Source organism: Abrus precatorius, unplaced genomic scaffold (genome assembly GCF_003935025.1).
Source record: "Abrus precatorius isolate BTA unplaced genomic scaffold, Abrus_2018 Scaffold11, whole genome shotgun sequence".
Taxonomy (NCBI): Eukaryota; Viridiplantae; Streptophyta; class Magnoliopsida; order Fabales; family Fabaceae; genus Abrus; species Abrus precatorius.
The window spans coordinates 26,399,041-26,425,557 of NW_020874303.1; the positions used below are offsets into that span (position 1 = coordinate 26,399,041).

The 26,517-nt window shown below is 37.2% G+C and overlaps 3 protein-coding genes across 3 annotated transcripts; all 3 read right to left on the reverse strand.

Moving 5' to 3' along the window:
* Positions 1-8,772: 8,772 nt before the first annotated feature.
* Positions 8,773-9,711, reverse strand: LOC113856459. The gene has a single exon (XM_027488276.1). The coding sequence runs from the start codon at positions 9,688-9,690 to the stop codon at positions 8,773-8,775; it is 918 nt and encodes a 305-aa protein (XP_027344077.1). The 5' UTR covers positions 9,691-9,711.
* A 9,440-nt stretch (positions 9,712-19,151) lies between these two features.
* On the reverse strand, positions 19,152-21,398 carry LOC113854987 (pentatricopeptide repeat-containing protein At1g08070, chloroplastic). Its single transcript, XM_027486379.1, has one exon. It carries the CDS (start codon positions 20,929-20,931, stop codon positions 19,378-19,380), a length of 1,554 nt encoding a protein of 517 aa, XP_027342180.1. The 5' UTR covers positions 20,932-21,398; the 3' UTR covers positions 19,152-19,377.
* Positions 21,399-24,080: 2,682 nt separating this feature from the next.
* On the reverse strand, positions 24,081-26,306 carry LOC113854988 (probable ribosome biogenesis protein RLP24). Its single transcript, XM_027486380.1, has 5 exons — positions 26,152-26,306; positions 25,259-25,372; positions 24,885-24,998; positions 24,669-24,805; positions 24,081-24,566 (listed from the first exon to the last, which is right to left on the reverse strand). Exons 2-5 carry the CDS (start codon positions 25,337-25,339, stop codon positions 24,392-24,394), a joined length of 507 nt encoding a protein of 168 aa, XP_027342181.1. The 5' UTR covers positions 25,340-25,372; positions 26,152-26,306; the 3' UTR covers positions 24,081-24,391.
* Positions 26,307-26,517: the final 211 nt, after the last annotated feature.

The following is a 26,517-nucleotide window of genomic DNA, read 5'->3' on the forward strand; positions in this document are numbered from 1 at the left end:
AAGTGGCTATCGAACACAAGTCGGGCTTTAACCATGCCGTTTGCCAATGCTATAGTTTCTGCCAAGTGCCAGCCGACTTCCATTTCGATCTTACCAAAGACTTTTTCGGTGTCAGGTTTTTACCATACAACGACGTGGATGATGATGTGGAACCTGACACCAAAGTCCCTTCGCGAGTCGAAGTTAATAACAATGCTCTCGGTCCTGAGGCCCCTGGTCCTGACGCACCCAGTCTTGATGCCGGAGAGGAGGGAAATTAGAAATAGGTTTTTGATTTTCTTTGTATTCATGGGCCGATAGCACCTAAATTTTGTACTCCTTTCAAACATGAATACAAGTTTAATTCTTTTCTTGTTATCTTCTGTGTTCTTTTATATAAAAAACAACCAAACTAGCAGCTCTTGATAGAGAAGCTCTGTAAGGGCCATTTTAGGGCAGGCCCCACTCAATGCGGTTTTTGTCTTTTCTTGATGAAATCCAATTCTCTCTTATTGAATTTCTTCTTTGTGCTGATAGGGAAGCCCTTTCTTTGGCTGACATAAACCACAAAACATCCTCTAGGCAAATAAAAGTACTTGGGAGGGAATTGTAATAATGATTCATCCTTGGCCGAGTAGGGGTGCTTGGGAGGAAATTAATTAATTCAACCTTAACCAAGTAGAAGTACTTGAAAGAAAATTGTAATAATGATTCATCTTTGGCCGAGTAAAGGTACTCGGGAGGGAATTAATTAATTCAAATTTAGCCAAGTAGAAGTACTTGAGAGGGAATTGTAATAATGATTCATCCTTGACCGAGTAGGGGTACTCGGGAAGAAATTAATTAATTCAACCTTAGCTAAGTAGAAGTACTTGGGAGAAAATTGTAATAATGATTCATCTTTGACTGAGTAGGGTTACTCGGGAGGGAATTAATTCATTCAATTTTAATCAATAGCTAAAGAGATTTTATTGACACATAAAAATCGAATAGCTGAGAAGTATTTCATTGATAAAGTGTCTCATTAAAAACCTTCTCAGGAAAACCCCTTTTCACTTTCTTTTAAGAGGACAAAACCTGTGTGAGGAAAAGAGTACACCGATTACATGTTACAGGTGTTTAACTAAAATAATGCTTCAAATGCGTGACGTTCCAAGTTCTCGGTATAAACTTTCCTTCCAATGTCTCTAACTTATATGCTCCATTGTTTAGTTGTGCCGCTACCCGAAAGGGTCCTTCCCAGTTGGTTGCTAATTTTCCCTCTCGTCAGTCTTGGCGTGTTTCTCCGGTTACTCGCCATACTAAGCCATCCACATAAAACTGTCTTGGGTTGATTTTGGAATTGAACTTCCTTGCCATCATTCTTCTGCTAGCCTCGATCATTATTGTCACTTGGCCATGTACTTCATCTAGTAAATCCAAGTTGACGGCTAAAGATTCGTCATTGGCTGATTCCTCAAAGTTTTCCCTTTGAAATGATGGTTCTCCAATCTCGACTGGTATCATGGCATCAGTACCATAGGTGAGCCAAAAGGGAGTCTCTTTTGTGGTGGTTTGCGGCGTACATCGATAAGCCCATAAGATCTCAGGTAGTTTCTCTACCTATTCTCCTTTGGTCGAGCCCAACCTTCTTTTTAATTCATGTAAGATGACTTTATTGGCAGCCTCGGCCTAACCATTACTCTGGGGATATTCAACGGATGTGACCCTGTGTTTGATGTGGAGCTCTTCCAAAAATTCATTAAACCGAGAATCCGTGAACTGTAATCCATTATCTGTAATTAAGGCATGAGGAAGACTGAATCGTGTAATAATATTTTTTCAGGTGAACTTCTGAACATTATTGGCCGTGATGGTGGCGAGTGGTTCAGCTTTAATCTACTTGGTAAAGTAATCCACGATGACTATTAGGAATTTACATTGCCCTTTTGTCAAGGGAAAAGGGCCGAGAAGGTCCATTCCCCAAATGGCAAAGGGTAAAGGAGAACTGATGGGTTGCAGGGTGTCAGCATGTTGGTGTAAATGAGGACTGTGTTGTTGACAAGGGATGCACATTTTCACAAATGTTTGGCAATCTTAGGCGAGTGTCAGCCAAAAGTATCCAGCTCTTAGTATTTTAGCCACCATGGTTCGTCCACCCGAATGGGTACCACAGTACCACATATCCCTTCATGAACCTCCCTCATGACATAGCTGGCTTGATCTTCATCAAGACATTTAAGCATCGGTGTTGAAATTCCTCTTCTATATAATTCTTTGCCGAGAAGAAGATACTTAGCTGCATGCATTCTTATTTTCTTGGCCGAAGCTGGATCCGTTGGTAAGCTGCTGCTGGCGAGGTATTGAATAATCGGGGTCATCCAATTTTGAGGCATATTTTTTATGTCCATGTACTCTTGTTTGGTAATGCTAGGTTGAGGGATTTCTTGATGAATCACGCTTTGTAATTGCCCAGGTTTCCTTTGACTAGCAAGCCTAGCAAGCTTATCGGCTTGTTCGTTCATGGTCCTCGGCATATGTCGAACATGTACCTCGTCAAAATCATCTTTTATATTTTTGAATTCTTCATAATATTGGAGCATAACCGAATCCTTCATCTGATATGCACCATTGACCTATTCAGCCACTATCTTTGAATCACTCCAGCAAGTGATGCGTTTTACTCCAATTTCTTTTGTCAATCTGAGACCGGCTAGTAGAGCTTCATACTTGGCTTGACTGTTGGAGGGCTCAATAGTTACAGTGTTCGGCCCCTCAAGTATAATTTCTGCTCCACTACTCAGTCGGTTTGATGATCCATCAACATGCAGACTCCACATATCTAAGCTGGTGTGTTTCTGGGCATTGACGAAGTCTGCCAACACTTGAGCTTTAAAGGGGCGTCAGTTTTCAAAATGGATATCAAATTGGGACAACTTAATCGTCCAGGCTACTAACCGATCAACTAGCTGTGGTTTCCTTAAAATTTTGGCCATTAGACAATCAGTTCGCACCACCACCCGATGACTTTGGAAGAAATGTCTTAACCGCCGAGCTGTGTGAATTAGGACTAGCACCACTTTTTCTATTAGCTGATAACGAGATTCGGGACCTTGAAGTGTCCAGCTGATGAAGTACACAGGGGCCGGTTCGGGTGTTTCTTGTAATAGAACCGAACTAATGGCGTTATCTGATACTGCCAATAAATAATCATCTCCTTTTCAGGCTTTGATTTTATCAACACAGGCGGTGCTGCTAGCATATTTTTATATTGGATGAAGGTAGTCTCACACTAGTCAGTCTAAGCAAATTTTTGGGAGTTTTTAAGAAAATCGATGAAAGGCCGAGACCTCTCTGCCATAATAGGCAAAAATCTGGCAAGGGCAGCAATACGCCTGAAAAGTCTTTGAACCTCCTTGACATTTCGAGGACTAGTCATGTCGATGATGGCTTGGCACTTGTCAGGGTTTTCCTGGATCCCTCTCTCAGATAACATAAACCCCAAGAACTTACCCCCAGTTACACCGAATGTACACTTCTTTGGGTTAAACCTCATCCCATGTCACTTGACTTCCCCGAACACCTCCTTTAAATGAGCGAGATGTTGTTCAAAGGCAGTAGATTTAACTACCATGTCATCTACATACACCTCCATGCATTTTCCTACTTGTTTTTCAAAAATTTTATTCATTAACCTCTGATACGTCGCCTCTGCATTTTTCAGGCCAAATAGCATTACTCAATAACAAAAATTTGTTGAGTTCGTGATGAATGTCGTCTTCTCTTCATTTGGGGGATACATCCAGATTTGATTATACCCAGAATAAGCATCCAAAAAACTGGGACCGTCTACCAGGGTATCAATATTTGGTAGAGGGTATGCGTCCTTTGGACATGCCTTGTTGAGGTCCGTGAAGTCTGTGCACATTTGCCATTTACCATTTGCTTTTTTAACCATGACCACATTGGCCAACCAAGTGGAATATCTGACCTCTCAGATAAAACTGACATGTAGCAACTTACCCGTTTCCTCCTCTACTGCCTTTGCTTTGTCACCGCCAATATTCCTCTTCTTCTATGCTATCGATTTGACCTCCTTATAAACCGATAGGTGATGATAGAGAAATGCAGGGTCGATGCCGGGCATGTTCGAAGCCAACCAGGCAAATAAATCAGCATTACATTGCAGTACTTCCTGACAGTCTTGCCTCTCTTGTACAGACAAATCGACCCCCAGATAAGTAACCTGTTCAGGCTTCGGTCCAAGTTGGAAAGATTGTTTATTTTCGTTGGGCTCAACTCGACACCCTCATCAACCCTAGGATCCAATTCAACCTCTAAGTCCTCTCTAGACCGAGGGGATACAATATTGACATCTCGTCTATAGTTTTGAAATGGTTTGAGGCGTAGGTTTGCAAAATAGCATTCCCTTGCTGTCTTTTGGTCAGCATGAACAGTGACAATTCTACCCCTTTCTGATGAAAATTTCATAGTCAAGTGAGAAGTAGACACTATGGCCTTCAACTTGTTTAGGGATGGCCTGCCGAGTAGTATATTATACAAGATATTCGAGTGTACCATTAGATAAGTGACTTTGATACGTTTTCCCTCATACTCTGACCCGAATAAGGTATACAGGTCAATACATCCTCGAGTCTCTACTCGTTCCTCAGAGAAACCAACTAGTGGTTCGTGATATTCTCTAAGCTCTTCTTCTGGTATGCCCAGCTGCTTGAACGTATTCCAGTATTGGATATCGGCCGAGCTCCCTTGATCAATTAGTATTTTTCGGACGGTGCAATTAAGAATATTTACACTAATGACCATGAGATCATCTTGTACCGGGTCCACTCCTTGAAAGTCATCGTCTGTGAATGTGATAGGTGGGATTCAGATTCTACTGCCTAATGAAACATTATTAACAGAGCGGACCTGTCTGAGGTGTCTCTTTCTAGCCGAATGAGTGGGTCCTCCACTTGCAAACCCACCAGTTATGGTGTTAATAACTCTCTTCAAGTATATTTCTCTTTCTTCATATCGTTTTACAGGAGATTCTCGTGACCGGCTCCGCTGTTATTTGGGTTGCCTATCCTCGTACCTTCTTGAGGATTAGGGGTACCGATCTCTCCTCCTTTCGGCATAACTAGTGGGGTTTGTTTGGACAAATCCTCTAATGTGCCTGTCCTTGATCAAATCTTCAATTTTATCTTTAGGGCCGTGTACTCCTCTGTCGTATGACCCCTATTGCGATGATATCGACAAGATTTGCTCTTATCTACCCGAGGGAGTGTGTTGGCACGTCTAGGCATACTCAAGATTTCTGTTGCTAAGGCCTGATCAAGTACCTTGGATCTGTTAGTGTTGAGTGTGGTGTAAGAGGGGCATTTAGGCGCCCTGGGCGGCCTCTCGGGTTCATTCCTTTTATTTTCTTGCCGAGGTCTAAAAGTTTCTCTTTTGTTTATCCGAATTTGATTTTGGTACTCGGCTAATTCCTCCATCTGCGTATACTTTGTAGCTCGACTCCTTAATTCATCCAAGTCAGCTGGTGATTTTTTGCAAATGCAGTTAACGAAAGGCTCGGGCTTAAGAGCCGTTGTAAGGTGGTGCATGGCCATGGCTGGTTCCAGATTATGGATGGAAAGGGTCACTTTGTCGAATTTTTCCATGAACGCTCAAAGTAATTCTCCTTTTTCCTGACGAATGTTGACAAGTGCCATGGATGTCAAGGGGTGAGATCGGCTTGTGACGAACTGCAAATTGAACCATCTTGTGAGGGTTATGAAGGAGTCAATAGATGAGGGGGGAAGTCGGGTAAACTAAGTGAGAGCTGGTCCTTTTAGCAAAGTGGGGAAAATCCTGCACCATAAGAAGTCATTTTCTGTGTACAGGCCGACCTGGGTTGTGAAAACATCCAAGTGTTTCTCGGGATCAGCTGTGCCATCATATTTTTCTATTGTTAGGCCTCTCCAGTTGTCAGGTAGTTTAGCATCCAAGATATGATGTGAAAACGGGCTTCGACTCAGTACCTCATCTCGGTCATTCTTGGTTTTAGATTGCTGAATTAGCTTCGGTTTCTCGTGTAACGCCGAAGACTCCCCCTGATCCTAGGCGAGAGGGGTAGTTTGGGAAGGGATGCGTGTTCTTATTTCTTCTCTTAAGTGAGAATTTTCCCTTCTCAGGATCGAGAGCTCCAGGTCATCTTTTTCCCTTTCCTTTTTCATCTCCATTATTTCTATTTTAAGCTGCATTAACACCGCTAAAAGGCCCTCGTCGGTTCCTCCTTCCACTAGAACCTCAGGTGTTAGTTGGGTAGGTGTGATGTCTTCTTGCTGTTGCCGAGAAGTTCCCCCCTGCTGAACATGTCCATCCTACTAGCTTCTTGTTAGTACCATATTAATCGAAAAAGCAAGGCAATTGTGCCCCTCGGTGGGCGCCAAAATGTTTCTGTTATGGAAACACTAGTCTTCAAGTCTCTGCTTTGAAACGATGACGTCCTTCTGACTGTCGCTGATGTAGGGAGGATACTTGCAAAAGACACTCCGATGCTGAAGTCAGGATTCGCTTCTGAGCAATAAATATTATTTAATAATGAAAAGTTAACTTTTTACCTGTAATTTCTATCTTCCTTTTATAGGAATTGTTATGGGCTAATGGACCTGCTGAGTCAGCCTTGAATTTTGGCCTTTTACTTTAAAGTAAATAATACTCTAATTATTACCTTTAATTGGGTTAATTACCTTCTAATCCTGACAAAAGGTATTCGATCAAACTGGGTCGAATAGGTACTCAGTTTCTTTTTTCTATATGTAGGACCGAGCAGTTCCCTATTCAGTACAAAAACTATTCAAAATATAACTTCTAATCTGATAAACTCAACTATTCAAAATATAACTTCTAATATGATAAACTTTGTGAGTTATTGATAAGACCATGTATATTTGATTTATAAGTTATATGCATTAGTTAAATTGGTAACCAACAACCCTTTTCATTTGCAGGGTGTGAGTGAATCTTACAAGATCTTACCTAAATTTTGAAAGTGATTGGTACATTCAATTTTTTTTTTTTAATGGAGTGGTACAGTTGAAAAAAAGAGAATAATGCAAAAACAACAAACCAATATTTTGGAAATTAGATGTTGCAAGTTTGGCCCAGTCCATTGAAGGTCAAAGTACAATTTGTGGTCCAAAAGGACAGTTTTGGACTAACATTCCTACATATGAAATCTATTTCAAGAAGTGGAGAGAAACCCAGGAACAAAGGCCGTCTATTCCTTTTCATGTCTTCAATTTTTCCAGTGCAAGATTTTTTTGTTAAATGGTTTCATAAACATTTCGACTGATTATAATTAAGTTGCCCAAATGTGTGTAAAACGGGTAGCAAATGATGTGGAGGACATTCCCCAGTAGTAAACTAACGTGACAATAAAAAATGTCATTGCACCAACAATGATCCAAAATTTTGAATTTTATGTACTGATTTGAATTTATAAGTTGTGGGAATGTTTTTAGGATAGGTGCTGGGAAATTCCGAGAGCATTGCTAAACCAAAAGGTATAGGTAATATAAATATTTAACATTGTAATGTAAATATGACCAATGAATATTGTGAAAGCATGCATTGGTTTGATTTGATTTTGTAAATTGTGCAAATGGGTACAGAGCGGGTTTCATTTTCAACGTGATATAAGGCAATATATCTTCCACAATTATTAACCAATGGTATATCATTCCAGTTAACTGAAAACGGAAAGCATGCTCTTTGGTTCTTATTATAATTACATATTCAGAAAAACATTAATGAAAGATGATATCTGCAATATTAGGAGAGAAAAATGGACAGAAAAAAAAAACAAATGTCTTATTTTATTCCATGTATTTCAGAATAAAAACATAAATGGGTTAAATTGTGGCAATCACAAGGGGTCTAAGGATATAGGAGTAGACCATCATCGTATTGCAAGGTTCCACCATGCCAGAAAGAAACTAGACAATTATTTAAAATGCTTTTAAAGCATGGTTCGAATTATTTGATTATGAAAGTGACCCATTTAAGCTTAGCTTAACTATTTTCCTTATCAAATTGCTCATGCCTAAGTGCTATGTACATTGCTATAAGCTTGATTACATTTAAATTGCTCTGAGAAGCAAATGGAAATAAATCATACCTTGTCGGTTACTTGTTTCCATAGTGGATAGTTATCATTTGGGTGTGTTTTCTACAACGTTACAGTGAACAGCTACAAACAAAATTATAAAGGGCAAGGGGGAATAATGTGGTCAAGTTATTGTTCACTTGCAAGATTCTCAACTTTATTCTCCTACAAAGGCTAAAAGCAATTCAACTATGCCTACCAAGATCTCAATTTCCCTTTTAGCAAATCTTCACTGATATTCATGTCTTAATCCATAACTCTTTTTTGGATTCTCTTCCTTGAAAATAATAATAATAATACAAGTAACAACAATGATAAAAACAAAAACAAAAACTTAGGAATGACCAGTACTTCGTTTCGCATGGTTGGTAGAAATCTAGTATTGGGCACTTTTAAATGAAGGAAAACTCGAAAGTATCAGTACCATTCATTCAGGTCCAAAAAGAAAAACACGAAGGACACAAGCACAGCCAATTGTTTCTAATATCACTCAAATTTCTTCAACTCTAAAATTATTTTCTTTGTTTCCTATGATAAAAAAGAATTAGTTTGTATCCTTTCAAGAAGAAAGGGGGGAAAGGAAAAACAAAGAGTTAAATCATCAATAAAATAAAAAATACAAGAAAAAAGATTAAAAAAATTAAGATAAACAAGTTTCCTTATGTGTTCTTACAGGCACAGATCAACAAGGAGAATTCAACTCTATCTTTATCTTTCTGGGCACTCTTCTCCTCTAACCACAACCTGCTATCCAAGCCACTCCTAGTCCTGAACATGAACACTGCATAGCCAGAAGAAGGGTTGAAAAACCAGTTATGAACATCCCAAAGCAAATCAACCAGCAACCCATCAACAAAAATTGTTTGGTTGCCTCTGAAATTCCATTGCAACCTCTTCACACGAATCACTGTCTTCTTATCAATACACACAGACAAAACCGGGTACTTGAAGCCCTCATTTTCCCCGCTGCATCTGATCAAAATGTCATGCCATGTGCCAGTGTCACAGAACTGAGCCTTGGTTGTGTAAACAGTGTTCCCTGAACAATGTTCACGCCTAGATAACAGTGATACCTTAGCCAAAAGTGTTCTACTTTTGAACTTCTTGATCACAGCTTCTTCTGCCATGTCACCAAGAATGAGGCCTATTTCTGCATCAATGAGAATTGCAACATAAAACCCTTCAACAGGTTCAGGGCCAGTGTCATACTTGGCATTTGAAAGATCATAGAAAACTTCAACCTTTGACTCATCAGATTCAACCAGCCTGCTTCCTTTTTTCTTCCTTAAAAAACGTGAATTGGTGTTGAGTCTGAAAGATGATGCTACTTGGTTAAGGTTTTCTTCACCAAAGCTTATGGTGAGTCCTTGATTGGAGTGGCTCTTACACCAAGTGACTGTGATCAAAACCTGCTTTTGGTTGGAGAGGGTGGTTTTGTACACAGAAGAAACTGAATTTTGGGTTGAAGGTGCAAGGCTTGGAGATATACAAGTGTTGCTTGAGTAGCTAGAACATGAGGAATGTGATACATTCACTGAGTGCTCACTAAAACAAGAAATTATATCTGACACGTTCATTTTTGCATAAAAAATTGAGCAAAGAAACTAGAGGGGTAAGTAAAGATCTGAAATTTTGAAGCAGGTTTGTGTTGGGTGTTTCTTGTTTTTCAGCTAATATGGAGAAATCAAGAGTTCTTGGAAGATGGTGGTGCTGACTGCATTTGAAGTGTTTTGGGTTTCTGAAGGGGAAAATGGTGAATCAATGAGATGAGCCAGGAAAGGGAAGAGAATATTGTTCCCTAACTGGACCATTACCATTTAATTTCTTTCATTTAACTAACATGACCCTCTATTCTCTGCTTACCTTATAATATATACCTATGCCTATAAAAATAATATGCATCTTATCTTAAGGAAAAGAATAGAAGACTGAGACAGAAACCTAGGTGCTTTGCTTTTTTAATCTGTTTTGCCAGTTAATACTACAATTCAAAAGTCGAAAAAGAAGAAAAAAGGGCTTGCCGGAAAAGTTTACCCTCCTCCTACCTGCTATTTCTTTACAGTACTTTCTGTGACATGATGATCATGCTTTGCTTTTAGTTGTATTATTAGAATATTTAAAAATTAAATGTAATATTATATACACAAATGGAAATCAATATTCATAAAATTTTCTTGCATTCTCTTATTATTTCTAATGCAATTTAATATAATTTTTTTATCTGACAATATATATTTTTTCAATAACGTAAAAAACTATTAAAAAATAGTATTATCCTTTGCGTGGGATTTTGGGAATTAAAGAAGGACAGCAATTAAGGAGAAAATGTTAGGAGTAATTTACGAAGACCAATGTCATCGATAAATTATGATATATATAGTTTGTTAGTAAATTATTTAAATAATTAAGATATTGAAATAATTTAAAAACAATGATTGAACCTTTTTTTTTCATTTTTTTGTTTGACAATTAGTATAACTAGTGTTCGTCAAACGCGGGTACGGCTTAGCTAACTTGAAAGCTTTGTTGATTCTACTAATAATTAAGTATTTAGCAACGTTAATCACTTCGTAGCAAGGAATTTAAGTTTTGTTAGAATCATATACTACGTGTCAAACAACGATTCAAAATCTTAGTTCTTTTAAATCTAAGTTAACCATCAAGCCTAATTTTCTGGACGAGTCTTTAAAGCATCTTAAAATTTCCAAGTAGCACATAAACTGGAATCAAAACCTCAAAAATCTGGTAGGGATTTGAGATTGCCTGAAACAAACAATGAAATGGGATTGTAGATATATTTGTGGTTCTTTTAGCTATTTTTTGTATTAACCAAAAACATGAAAGAATATTGCCTTTTAGTGGGGAACCATGAATAAATGTTGGCCCACAAAATAAATTTGACCCTTAGACCCACCAACTCATACTCCCAACGCATCTATGATTAAAAGCACGATAATAGCTAGACAAGGTAAGGAATTTCTCACAATTTTTCCCATCTATTTACTCTCATAGATAATAAAATCAAGAGTAAAATATTTAATGTCATTATAAAGGAGGGTGATTACTACTTTTGTTAATATGAATCAATTCATAATGTTATTACATTGTAAAAAAGTACAAGTAGTCCTACTAAGGAGACTTTCAAGGATACTAATTAAGTAATTACTTAACAAATAATTTAATGAATAATTACAATAAGATATATATGTTAATTTCATATCCTCTCTTGTCCAGTTAATATCCTGCAAAGATCTCAGGCATTGAATTGGTCATTACATAAAAATGGAGAAAGAGAAAGAATGTAATGCACAGTCAAGATTTTGGCTGCCAAAAAGTCATGGCAGGAGAGGTAAGAATGAATCCAAATTCAACAACTTGGAATGATTTGTAGGATAACTAAAATGAAACACAATAGAAAGTCCTCAAACAATTTTCAAAAAATATATAATAATAACCTTTTTTTAAAATTCTCTCATGAAATCATAATACAAAAAACTTAATCTAACACACGGTATCTTGTGTTGGGGGTTAAGTTTTAGTGGCATAATGCATAAAAATGTTGTGAAATGAGAGAGGAAATAAATGAGGAATGGACAAAGAATGGGAGAATGTGTCATACACACAACATAAAACAGCCAACAGGGGCATCATTACTTTCTGCATTAAGTTACAAGTTTGAAGGCATAATTTGTGTTATGGACCCCATCAAGTCTGGTCATGGAGCATGCCCAGCTTCCTCATTAAAGATCAAAGTATATTATAGCAGCACCCTCATTATGAATCCAAAATTTTAGATTGCTTATGGTAAACGTAAGGATTCTATCTATGTAAACTAATCTACACACTCTCACTGTAAAGTGTAGTAACATAGAGAGGTAAAATAACTAAATGAAATGAAATGCAGCAGTGAGAAAGTTGGTGACGTAGCTACATGAGTTTTAGTAGATAATTTGGAGAATTAAAAAAAAACTAAACTGTACATGGCGAATAAGAATGCATGCCATTCTTCTTAATAGAAAAAGTAAACATTTATCACACATTTACTATTTTTTAAATGCTTAAATTTAATCTTATGTACGTAGATTAACAAAATTCTTTCTTTTCTTTTTTTTCACAACACATGTCTCTCTATTTATCTATTTGTTGTAAAATGTGCTATGATAATAGTTGTTGAAATAACATTATTCCTTTTTCAAACTCCCAGTCAGAAAGGCTTTGCATCAACACATTTTGCTTTTCAACTTCCCCTTGAATAAAATACGAACAACCATACTCCTCCCAGATTATACGATTTTTCTCTCAATTTCTCTACGCCCTTTGCTTAATTAATACTATATTGGAATGACCGTATAGCCAACTTATCCTATATATATTATATAGGTTCCAACTTTTGGTAAGTTCATACTATGATTTGATTCGTGAATTTCTTTTCTCTCCTTCCAAAAGATCGAATTAAATTGTAACTAATGGCTATGAAGACGAGTTGGATCCCACCAATTTCCTCTTCTTTCTTCTTTTTTCAAATGCTAATTTAACATTAGGTGAACGAAGATTCAAAAGCGTGATATACAACTAAACGTGAGCTAGGGTGACAATTCAAAAGGGATAAAGTATCCAACTTAAAAGGAAATTATCGTGTCTTGGCCTTATGTAATACCAAAAAAATTATCATCAGCCAAAAGTCCATGAAGGTGGAAGAATCTTTTACTGGGGAAAAATTGCATGATTCCATTTCGACTTCTCTTGACTTATATACGAGTAATTCTTATATATACGTGCATTTGATTATAGAAACTCAAATAAATAATTAGTTAGGATATATAAAGATATTTTAATAAAAATATAGTTTTCTAATATGAGACACAATATTACACATTTTTAATTATGAATTTAGTGTTTATAGTTGATTTTGTCTACATTAAAACTTTTTTTAAGGAAAATACCCGAAAGCAATGAAGTTAAAAGCATAGACCCATCCCCCTTCACATCTTAATGGAACATGAAGAAAGCTGTATCTAATAACAAGAATATTGGTAATTAATGAGTTGATGATATCCTCCATCAAAGTCCACTGAGGATGGGTAATTAAAACTGAAAAAAAAAGTATTAAACTTGCTCCAAAAGCAACATTAAATACTGCATCTGCATGTTAACAAGTTGCAAGTGATGAGAATGATAAAGACAAATACACAGTCAACTATTTCTCTTGAGTGAATATACAGTGCAAAACGAATGACAGAGTGGCCATTTGTTTTTAGACGTGAAGTTTTGATTATCTTAATCTAGAAAATTTTCTGTCAAATTCTTTCGAGGGTTATTTTATTTGAAGACCTAAAGTATCAATCATCTTAGTACATATACAAAATGCCCTCTTCTAAGTTGTTTGTCCTAAGTTCTGACTAACCTCATATTTTTGTCGCTAAGTATATGCTTCTTCTTTTTTATTTTTCTAAATATATCTGAAACACTGTATGTACTACAAAAAAAAACTATATCCTAAAATTTTAACTTTAGATAAGCCTTTATTGATATAAAATTTGTCTAATAAAAATAAAAATAATCATAGAGTTATTGCAAGTACACATTAACTATAATATATCACACTAACAAATAATTGTATTGACATAAAAAATGATATTTATCATCGATATCATATAATAGAATAATGCATCACATTGTAAGCGTTAATTCACCATGTCTATACAAATGATATAATTTCTAGTAGATAAAAAAAAATATTAACGAAAACTATTCTAACAATTGATTGTTAGAATATTAACGATGATTGTTTAAGCTATGATTAAGTGGTCCTACTTAAACTTTCATTAATAAATTGGAGTTTTTACACCCTTTGAGAAAGAAAAAAAAAAAAAGAGATGTGAGAGAAAATCTAATCAACAATTTTATTGGAAGATTAAAATTAAACATAACAGTATTTTTTTTAAAACATATTTTCCTTGTTTTAAAAAAGTCCAATCCATATTTAATTCAGTTTATTTAAACAAAATGATTCTTTATTTTATTAAAAAAAAAAAAAGGCCCTAGAACAAACAGTGTGTGGGGCGGGTGCGGAACGGAGCGTAAATGGGAAATTTGTCTCTCACAGGCCGAAACCATGGTTGGCAGTTGGATCTCTTAAAAGAACCATTGCCCTTTCCATGTGAGCCAGGGCTCATGTGCCAGTCGCAATAATTGCGCATAATTATAAAGTACAGGAATTAAACCTAAATATAATACACTAAATTTTCCATCATGCTTTATTCAAAAAAGGATCTTACTGGAGAGGTTAAAAATTGTGTTAAACCATATAAAAAATCATGAAAGATGTTTTTATTATAATATTAACAAAAATAATCATATTTAACTTGTTAATCAATACCCTCTGAACAGTAAATAACATTTGTCTTTAAAAAAATCCTAATAAAAGAACGCAATAATTTTTAATTTATACTTGTCCTAATATCGAGAACAATCTGTCTTATTAAAATCATTAGAACAAAAAGCTGTTTCGTTGACTGTACTATAATGCACTGAATAAGAAGCAATTTTTGGGTTTTGTATTTACACTATGGTTGTTGAAGTACTAAACAATCTCTGGTTATTAATGTTACGTCACGTGGACTTTATGCTGGACCATTTAATTTAGAGGAACTTCGTATTTAATGCAAATGACCCGATGCCATGGCTGTATACATAACGAAAGCCACATTTACTGACTCAGGGCCAGAGCCACAATCTTTTCCAGGCAAGGTTTCAGCTAAGCAAAAAGCTCAATGCTCATGATGTTAGCTTCTGAAACTACATTAAATAAATGTCTGTGTATGTATTATATGCAATCCATAAAAGTTTAGAGCAGAAGAAACGGACTTCTCTACTTTTGGCAATAATACCAAGCGTTTTCTTCAAACAATGAACATGACTAACTTCAGATATACGTTTGTCAGTAGCATATTCCCAACATGGTTTGGGTACTAACTATGATTTTCTGATAGTGGACCAAGAATTTAAAAGGAAAAGAAAAACTAAAAGGGAAATCAAACCAATACAATCCATTGCTGTTAACCAATAATATGGAAAACAAAACAATTAGTTTTGCTTTTCTCTTAATTAGATTTATTGCTTTTGTTATTTGAATTTGGTGATTCATTTTATTAAAATAGACACTTGAAAGTATTCTTATGCAACTTGTACTTGATGATCATGCAAAGATATCAGTTTAAATTAAGTAATTCTCAGTGGTTGTCATCTTACAACTAACAATGGAATAAATAGTAGCTATTTCTGTTCGTTGCCATTTTTTTGCTGCAGTATTCAGACATTGAAACTGAAAGACGAAAGAAAAATGATGATACAAAGTCATAGACAAAATCCAGGAACCTAAATTCTTAGGATCCGTATATATCGGTGGGTCCAGACGTGTTCATAAACTATATTGTCTAGTATCATTAGTAATCAAGACTAAAATGACATCTGATCTCCTTAAGCATGTGCAATTTTAGTCTTTCAAGCTAATCTCCCCTAGAAGTGAGTAAAAAATGCAACGCACGATCTAAATAATAAATGTCTTATTTTGAAAGACAATTTTAAAACATCTATGTATGCTTTGTTGGGGTTATATTGTTTCTTAGAAGCTTGGCGAAAGTCCTTTGCTTGTTAACGTAAACTTACATTTAATTTGATTGATGAAAATGACACTTAAAATTCCTATGAATTCTTCAACCATCAAATTTTTCCCGTCCGGATTAAAGAAAACCAATACCTCATAATGTCGGCAACAACCAGTTTTGTGTGATGATACGGATCAAATAATATATGCACCATGTTTAGTATGTGTACTCTTAATAGAGTAGCCAATCCATGGCTTAAAAGTTATAAAAAATAGTACAGCAAATCAATTCAACAAAAAGATAATATATATTTACACACAGAGAGAGAGAGAGAGCAAAGATCCTGATGGAAGAGTAATTCATAGCAATTGATTAAAAAACTCCCATAAAACTTGAATAAATGACCAAGGATTCGGAGCATTTAAGTGAATCAACCATTATGGCAATTTCAATATTCAACCTAGTTATTTTATTTTTTTGGTGAACAACCTAGTATGTATTTGAACAAGGACTTGTGAACTTAATTTTAAACGAGTAAAATTAATTTTGAATATAAAACTTTATGTTCAATAATTCACGGTTAAAAAGTTTTCACTTAAAAATAAGCTTATATAAAAATTCAGTATGACATTGTCAACTGCTTACGAAACCACCTTTTTTCTTTACATTTTTAGTCAAACATATTTTTAGGAGTAAAACTAAATTTGATTTTAAACAACCAAAATCACATTTTCTTCCTTCGACGTGAATTTTAAGTCTTCCACGATTTTTTTTTCCAAACAAGCTATTACCTACTAGACTAGTATAACTCTACGGAAGAGTTATTAAATAAATAAATGAATACCAAATCAAAACGTCTCAAATCCGGTCATAAGAATATGTTTTGCTATTAGATTATTAATTTTGAGATAAGTAAAAAGATTCTAGATTTTTAATAAATTAAATTGAACCTATAAAACTTTTAAAATCATAAATAATTACACTCGACAAGCGATTCTACTTACCCTCCAAGATCAAATCTTCGATATTCAATTTTAAAATTTATTTTCTAGACACATCATTTTTGTTAATATCAATTCTTTCGAAATCAATCCTACCAAAATCTAAACTAAAACATTAGTTGCATTATTCACTGCAAGCAGTAAATTTGCCGGTACCATTCACCAATTTTCATCTAGCAGAAGCCTAATCAAGTACAAGTACAATTTCCCCCAACATACTATCTCCGATTTATATTTATAAGATGACAAAAAAATACCATTGGGCCACGGCAAGGTGTTTACGCGTTATGAGAATCAAGACATGGAAAAGAAATGACGAATATGCTAATTTGACTAAATTTACCCCAAACACGATCTGCACAGTCCCAGGTCACACATGAAGGACATATGATTTTTACTTCACCAAATTTTCCATGTATTACTCTTCAATTTATACCATTCATATTACAGAAAGTGCAACAAGGTAATAGTTAATCTGATGCCTTACCACAAAATACTATACGTCAATATTATCTTTACTTTCTCATGGTTCCAGAGGAAGCAATCTAATTCAATTGTTCATATGCAATTCTCAAATGATGCGCACAATAATTCTTTCAAAGTTAATATAAAAGGTACAAAACATCATTTGACTTATCAAAGTTACAAATTTACAATCAAACCAAAGTGACAGAAGTAGAAGACAGGCAAAGACTAACAATTCAATGAAGGAATGTAGCAAACCTGCTAGGCAGTTAATCCAGAAAACTGAATTTGAAATTCTTAATAAACAAGAGGCGCCGGGTTCAAAACAAAAAACTCAGCACTTTAGGAATTACAGAAGGGGATTCCTCATACGCGTTTCAGCCTCTACTAGATAGGACTGATATAGCCAGCAAATCTCACTGTCACCAAAGAGAAACAAAAATGCCATACGCTCAACAATCCCTTAATTCTAAAAACTCAAACCAATCCATGTTTGATTATTCAAGCTAATCTAAATTTATTTAGATCCCATTTAGAAGAACAGTTTATGGAAATAACTTATGATTCCTGTAAACTCTTTTTAGCTTAAAGCTTTTTGATATAGCTTATCAAAATAGGTTGTTTTCGCTTATCCTAAATCATCATTTAAAAGGAGCTTATTGAAAAAACACTTGATTAAACATTTTCAAACACACTCTTTGTTTACAATCGAATGAATTTCTGGAACAACATTAGCAAGGTAATCTAAATACCAATCTCTCCATAGTTACCAGAGAAGTAAAAAGAGTCAAATATTGCATTCTTATTATTCTTAAAACCTTGTTCAAACATCGTATCATAGATTTTTGTTTGATTATTCAAGCTTATAGGCAACAGCATAATCGTCAATCATCTATCAATATTTGTATGGCTAAATATCAGTTCTACTATAACACTTGAGAGCGTTACAAGGCAGAGAGTAAAATTGTTATCACTAAGAGAGAGAGAGAGAAAGAGAGAGAGACCTTCGGTGGAAGTGCTGGCTTCACAGGGAAGCTTGGAGACGAGGTAAGAGGATGCAATCGCAGTGTGTAAGGGTTTGAACGAGCTCAATTCTCTTCTGAACAAGCTTGGCGTAGCAATAGGGTTATGGCGAGGAGTGAAATTTGAAGCGCGCAATGGGAAAGAGGCTCTCCTTGGCATCGAATTCGAAGAAGCTCTGCATAAGGTGCGAACGATTATTGATCTTCCTGCCATTGTCACTGAGCATTGAATTGGAGCTTGCATTGAATCTAACCCTAAAACCCTCTGCAAAACCCGCGCTACCCTCGAACACTCGCTGAGCCTCTCCTCAAAATGGGCCTAGCCCAGGGAAGAAATATAAAACGGCCCATAAATAATGGATTCAACTTCTCTAATTTTCTTTTTTTTTAAAAATGTGTAAGCTAAGAAAATAGGACATATCTATTTGATTAATATATTTTATCAAATTAATATAAATGAATCTATATTCCTTAATTTTATAAACTATCTCAATTCTCAATTTAGACGGGTTAGATACAAAATTAACATATCAAATTCTTGATATTTGTCTATAAAAATTAAAGTTCTTGATATGTATATTACATAAAATTTTAGTCAAAAACTAAAATTAAAATTTTGCAAGAAGTCTAAGTTAAATATGCTGTTTATAATCCTGATTGCAAAGGGTAGAGAGCCACTTGTCCTATGCCTAATTCTTTTGCAGCAACTAATTATAGAGAAGTGGTTATAAATCATAGATCATGAAGTTACTGCCAAATCCAATAAAAATAGTTACATGCCGGAGAAAGCTACTTATCTTAGCACGGCATTAACTAAGTCTGAGAACCAAGTAGTATTGAAGAATCAGGATTTTAGTGTTCATTAATAGCGTAGCCTCATTAAAATTTCATTAGAAACTACTCTTAAAAATAATGCGGCAGAAAACAAATGTTTAATCGTAGAGAGTTCAGCGTCTTATTGTATATACAGCCTGACTGCTTTTGCGTTGGTAACTATTTCTTCATTCAAAAATTCGTTACATAGATTAAAGGACCCTATTGAACTACCTCAGTCTTTCTAAACGGAGCCAGAATTTAAAGATTGATTTTGGCCTGTGGAATTGAACAAGTGTTTTGGATGCTGAGCCAGATAATAACGAATGGCTCACCGACAGTACCTATCTAATCATTCAGGTTCCTTGAGCAACATCCACAAGATTAGGAACATATCCGTGTGATCTTAACAGAACCGTCAACCCCTGCAATGCCCTATATATACTTTCTGTCTCAGGATGTCTCTCATCCAAGGAATAAAATTCCACCACACTATCATTGCACCCAATAACACTACATCCCGGCAATTTCTGGAACCCAGTATCTCTTATCGCAATCTTTAACCGCGCAACATCTTGCCATCTCCCAAGATCCTTGTATATGTTTGAAAGCATGACAAAGTTTGCAGGGTTTTTGGGTTCAAGTTCAATGAGGTGCTGAAGAGCCAGTTCTGCTATTTCAACATTCTTGTATATCCTACACGCCCCGAGAAGCGCAGCCCATATAACTGCATCGGGTTTCATAGGCATCTTCCTCACAAAATCCACAGCCTGGTCTATAAGACCAGCTCTTCCTAGCAAATCAACCATACATCCATAATGCTCGATCTGAGGCACTATTGCATAATCATTAACCATTGATTGGAAATACAAAAACCCATCCCTCACTAATCCCATATGCGTACAAGCAGACAAAATACCAACAAAAGTAACACCATCCGGCCTCTCTCCTGCATTCTTCATCTGCTCAAACAAACTCAGTGCATCAGCAGCATGCCCATGCATTGCAAGACCATTAATAAGGGTATTCCAAGTTATTATATCTTTCACATCCAAACAATTAAACACGTAAACTGCATTCTCTACAACCCCACATTTTGCATACATATCAATCAAAGCATTTCCAACAAACAAATTCCCCTTATACCCAACACTCTCCGCATACACATGCCCCCACTTACCCATATCAAGATCCCCCAATCTCGAACACGCGGAAAGCACTGCCACAAGAGTGAAATCATTAGGAACCACATCAGCTTCAACCAACATCCGTTTAAAAGACCCCAAAGCATCTTTAAAAAGCCCATTCCGAGCATAGCCTCCAATTAACCCATTCCAAGAATAAACATTTCTCACAGGCATTTCCTCGAACAACTTCTCAAACGATTCAACATCACCGTTATTCGCGTAACCGTTCAACATGGTGTTCCATGCCATCACATCCCGGTTTGGCATCTTATTAAAGAGCTCTCTCGCAGCCACCATATCACCCAAATCGATATAACCTGCAACGACCGTGTTCCATAGCACAACGTCACGCTGAGGCGCAAGTTCAAAAAGACGCCGAGCAGAAACAATGTCACAGCACGAAACATAGGCACTAATGATAGCAGTCCAAGCAAAAACATTCTTCTCATGCATTTCACCGAACACTTTATAAGCATCCCCAACGGATCCTCTACTTGAATACATCCCAATCAAAGCATTCCCCACAAAAGAGCTCCACGTAAAGCCGTGTTTGGCAACAACGCAATGAACTTGTTGTCCTTCTTTTACTGCGTTTTCCTTCGCGCAAGATTTGAGTACCATCGGGAAGGTGAAGCAATTCGGCAAAGCGCCGGCGCGGTGCATGTGGCGGAACAAAACGACGACGTTCGAATGAGACTCAGCTTGGGAGTATCCTCGGAACATGGCGTTCCACGTGGAAGTGTTTCGTTGCGCCGTTTTATCGAAGAGCTTTCGGGCCTGACCCGATCCGCTGAGCCGCGCGACCGCCGTGACGAGACTTGGCGCGACGTAATCGTTGTGATAAAGCCCATGGGTCACTATTTGGGCTTGGATCTGGTGAAGGCGCGTGCAGGTGTTACATGACCGTAAGAGAGAAACGAACTTGTCTTCCACAACTCTGAGTAGTGGCTTCGGAGCTTTGTTCAGCGCTAGCTTTGCAATTTTCGTTTCTGGAGGCTCCACTTCAGTGTGGAGTCTGCATTTGTTGCCGTAGATTATGTATTAAAACCAAGCCAATGGCTTGATGAGCATGATTATGACCCGGATTCTGCTCCACCCACCCAATTCACCAGTTTTTGATATGTTAACGATTTCTGAAATATGAATACCTTTGATTTCAATATTTCTCTCATCGTACCAGAACTTTCGATCGACCTGAGTACAAGTTTTAGCTCCCGTTGACTCGAAAAAACGAACTAGAATTTGGGTCATTAAGCTCTCAACTTATCATTCAAGTTCTATCAACACATTTTTTACCACTCCCATTCACAAGCCCAATATTTCAACCCCGTTACAAACAAAAAAAATAGGCCATTAACTGAAGATAGCCAGTATTAAGACGACGTGTTTTGAACCCCGCCCCCCCCAAAAAACCAAATCACGCGTTGTCTGATGCACAGAAAAAAGGCATTAAGTTTCTAAGAAAAAACCAAAAAAACGCTAAATTCAAATCTTATGCTTTTGTTGCTTTATATGGATACACTTATATTTTCTTCTGATGTGAATCAGAAGGAAATATATTAGTAAATCAGAATGACTTACAAATGACATGTATGAATAGTTGAATTTCAAAATTTCATTTCGAAGGATTTATTCTGTCTTTGAGGGAATTGTTTTCTAGAATTCAATTCATTAGTACTAGGAACATCAATTTGACATTTAAAAATATGGAGAAGTCCTTGGGTTTCTCTGAATTTGAGATTCAACTTATTTTGGCTGCAAAATAGCCTTCTTTAAACGCGGGGCAGTGAGAGTATTCTTGTTAGTTTAAATAGGGAGATATACAGCAGCCACATACTTGACTATGCCTAACAACTTGGGAGCCAGATGGTGTCGAAGTAGGTTCCCTATAGTTAAATACAATTAGCATTTATCTTTATACTTTTATTACAAAAAAACAACTGTTGTAATAGATAAGCAGTTAGCACTTTTAATAAGCTCTGGCAGATTAGAATTTTGTCATGCAGACGAACACCAATATTTGTTTTGTTTTTGGTTCTGTATGTTTTTATTTGTTGTGTTCAAGGGACCAAGTTGTGGTACCAAAACTTGTTTTGATAATAAGCTTTGTTATATTGTGATTTTCTTTGTGTAATTTAACTACACAAAATAACTCTCTGAATATTAGACGCATCCTTTCACATTTGAGCAGTTTATATATAACTTTTTTATAGGTCAAAATTTTGTGACAATTCAGAGATTGTGCAGTTCTATGTTACATTTGATCGAAATATATTCCCATCTTTAAGAGGGCACGTCTGCCTAGGTGTCACACATTTGTTGCCCCATACCAACGCCTCACAGGGTGTTGATATGGAGTAAGCGCTGGCCTCCCACGAGCCCCGACTCGTGGTTGGCTGAAAAGTGAGTATGTGGTGGAGGACACCGTGACAAATGGTGGTTGAGTGATGCTCTAAGCCAATCATGTGTGGCTCCACTGGACAAAGGCTCTGACCCTGTGTGTGTTGAAACGAACGCTCTCACTGAGACCTCAGGTCAGGCGGGGCTACCCGCTGAGTTTAAGCATATCAATAAGCGGAGGAAAAGAAACTAACAAGGATTCCCCTAGTAACGGCGAGCGAAACGGGAATAGCCCACCATGAGAATCGGTCGCCTTCAGCGTCTGAATTGTAGTCTGGAGAAGCGTCCTCAGTGGCGGACCGAATTTTGACCTGATTTTTTGCAGGCATTCACACAAAATAACACCAAATGTGTCTGCAAAGTTTCGTTACATTTCCCCAAGGGAATGATTTATAATGAATTTTTCTCCGAATCATTGCACCATGGTGCACCTTGATGCTCACCTTGGTGCCTCTTGATACCCACCTTGGTGCTTCTTGATACCCACCTTGGTGCCTCTTGGTGCCTCTTGGTGCCCACCTTGGTGCCTCTTGATACCCACCATGGTGCACCTTGATGCACACCTTGGTGCCTCTTGATGCCCACCTTGGTGCCTCTTGATACCCACCATGGTGCCTCTTGGTGCCCACCATGGTGCACCTTGATGCACACCTTGGTGCCTCTTGATACCCACCTTGGTGCCTCTTGGTGCCCAACATGGTGCACCTTGATGCCTCTTGGTGCCCACCATGGTGCCTCTTGGTGCCCACCTTGGTGCCTCTTGCTACCCACCATGGTGCCTCTTGGTGCCCACCATGGTGCACCTTGATGCCCACCTTGGTGCCTCTTGATGCCCACCATGGTGCACCTTGATGCCCACCTTGGTGCCTCGTGGTGCCCACCCTGGTGCCTACCTGGTGCGTTTTTATGCACCCTGGTGCCCTCTTGGTGCGTTTTTATGCACCCTGGTGCCTACTTGGTGCGTTTTTATGCACCATGGTGCCCTCTTGGTGCGTTTTTCGCACCCTGGTGCCCTCCTGGTGCGTTTTTATGCACCCTGGTGCCTACTTGGTGCGTTTTTATGCACCATGGTGCCCTCCTGGTGCGTTTTTCGCACCCTGGTGTCCTCCTGGTGCGTTTTTATGCACCCTGGTGCCTACTTGGTGCGTTTTTATGCACCATGATGCCCTCTTGGTGCGTTTTTATGCACCATGGTGCCCTCTTGGTGCGTTTTTCGCACCCTGGTGCCTTAGGTAGGAGCTTGCATTCTATCAATGTTACAGGAGAGGTCTATGTTTAGTTTCTCATTAGCGCTCTACTGTGTCTATTTTGAGGAAGTTTTTCTTCTTGTTCTAGGGCGACTGGAGAGCTTTATTGAATTCTGAAAATACAAAAAACACAAAAGTACCTTATATATTTTCAGACATTTGATGCCCCTGCCTTTCCTCCAATTTACTCTATGTAAAATATTGAAACTATTGATAAAAGGTGATATCAACGATAACTCACTTGTCATAGAGCAAAAGTATATATAGCAAGTTCGGCTATTCCGAGTTTTAAAATGATCACATTCGAGTTTGGTCTTCTGCAACAACTTTCTGATTTCCTTTAAAACGGTTCGCTATCTCAACACCATCGGCATCATCAAAGAGACAACATATCAAACGCCTATCCAAAAATCTAGTTTGAAAATCAAAACCTTTCACATTGATGAGCACAAGGAAAGAGGTAATTTGGGCCGCACAGGCAACTAATCTAGCCAGAAATGTTAAACCGTAAGAAATAAAGTACAGCACCGACAGAATCACTCTTCCATGAGACGATTTTCCTCTGATTGTTGTTGGGAAACCTTGACTTTGATCTTCGATAAAGTGAGAGATGGATCCTCTTGAAGCACAGAAGGAGCTTTGACCAAACTGATGCCCTGTTCCAACTCCCTTGCTGCCTCCCTCTGCAGCTTTTCCTTTTTGCCTTTCATCCTATTTAAGAATTATACAAAAATATCATCAGAGAGAGCCAAAAGAAAACACCTTAAAAAGCTTTCCAATATATTATATACAATGGTGTAGTCAAAGACGGACCTATTCTTATGATGTCTCTCCTCCCTGCTGACTCTGATCTTATCAATCTTAGGAATGGCCTTGAGGACATTCTCTGCAAGATTCCTGTCATATCTCTCAGGTCTGTTTCGCTTTCTCTCAAACTCAAAGGTTGAATCCTAAAACAAAATAAAACAATGCAGAAGTTTACTCAAAAACCAAGACAATTAAATTATTTAAAAATTCTGAAGTTTTAACCTGTGTCATATCCTTTCCATGCACTCGCCGATATGCCTTGGTCCATTTCACTTTGCGAGGATTTCTCTTCATTTTGAAGTTTTTGTGGCATTTAGATCTACAAAACCGAAAAATCTGCAAAGAAAATGGTTGTCAGAAATCTGAGCCACTCAGGCCATGTCATATGGATTCCCACTTTCATAAAACGTTTAACCTTGTCTGATCCAACAAGAGCAGTCAACTACATAAATTAGTCATTTGGTAATAGTAGGGATGGCAGGACAGTAAGAATGAATTTAGGTATTGAATTAAATTTTTTTGACAAAAGAGAAAATTTCTATAATATGAAGGGAAGATGATTCCAAAGTGTTGGGAAGGAATGAATTTCACTTTACCTTTGCATCATTACGAACAAACTGTATTCCATGTCCAGGGTATACAGTTGAAGAGCAAAACCAGCATTTCTCCAATCTCATTGTGCCTCCAGCTCGTGTCTAATAATAAAAATTCTATTGAAAAAAACCAACATACTATATCAGTCATGCAAGCTTACCACTTACAATAAGCATACTTGACACAATCATTGAGTACAAAATAGAGGGGCAGAAATTGTCAACTGCTAGTAATTTAACACTAATTTTGGTTGAGAGACTCAAACAGTTCAGTTGAACTGCTCAATCACACTGCACAGCAATCTCGACAGGTTTCTATCTAAATCCTAAAATCGTGTCCATTGCTATGAGACAAAAGGTAAATGCACATCTTATTTTACTACCTTCAATCTGTCGAATTATGTGTAATGTCGCTGATACTCTCAGCCTCAACAACTTCCAATTTATATCTATACGCACATATATCCACCACCACCATTCCATGACTAGCCACCCACTTATAAACCAACAAAAAATCATATATCTCAAACCCCACCAATTTTCTGAGCCGAAAAGAGGGGTAAATAGAGTCTAAGCTTCTATATTGCTTACGATAGCACATACCATCTTTATGACTATGATACTCCTATCATCCTACTATCATCTCAATCTCAATTATAACACTTGAAAATGTTAAGCATACAATGACTACATAGAAGTAAATCAACACAACAAAATTCAGCGTATGTAAAATTTCCAAATTCCACTTAAGTAACCTCATAACTTTAATTTTAAAGCCAAGGCGTAACTAGTTTTTCTTTTCCTTAAGCTATCGTTTCAGCTAATGAAGCCTTCCACATCAAAATAGATTGACACAATTGGAATTATAATGACAGAGTTTGAAGGTTTGAACTTACAAGATTGCTGCTATGACGCTTCTGCCTACGATTCGCGGCGGCGGTGGTGGATTCACAAGGCTAAGTAAGGAGCTCGCATTGAATCGAACCCTAAAACCCTACGCACGGTGGACTCGAAAGCGTATGGTAAAAGCGAAAACCCTAATATGTATACTGAAACCCTCGCCCCCACATTTAATTTTGTTTTATTACTTTGGATGGGTCAAATTTCGGGCCTATCGGTTTAAAAAGTTAACCCGAATAGCCCAAGCCAGAACACGCTTTTTACAACTGACATTCATAGGCCCAATAGTACAACGGCCCGTGACAAACAAAAAATGGCATCAACAGAAGATAACATTATCGACAAAAACACAAAGCCAATAC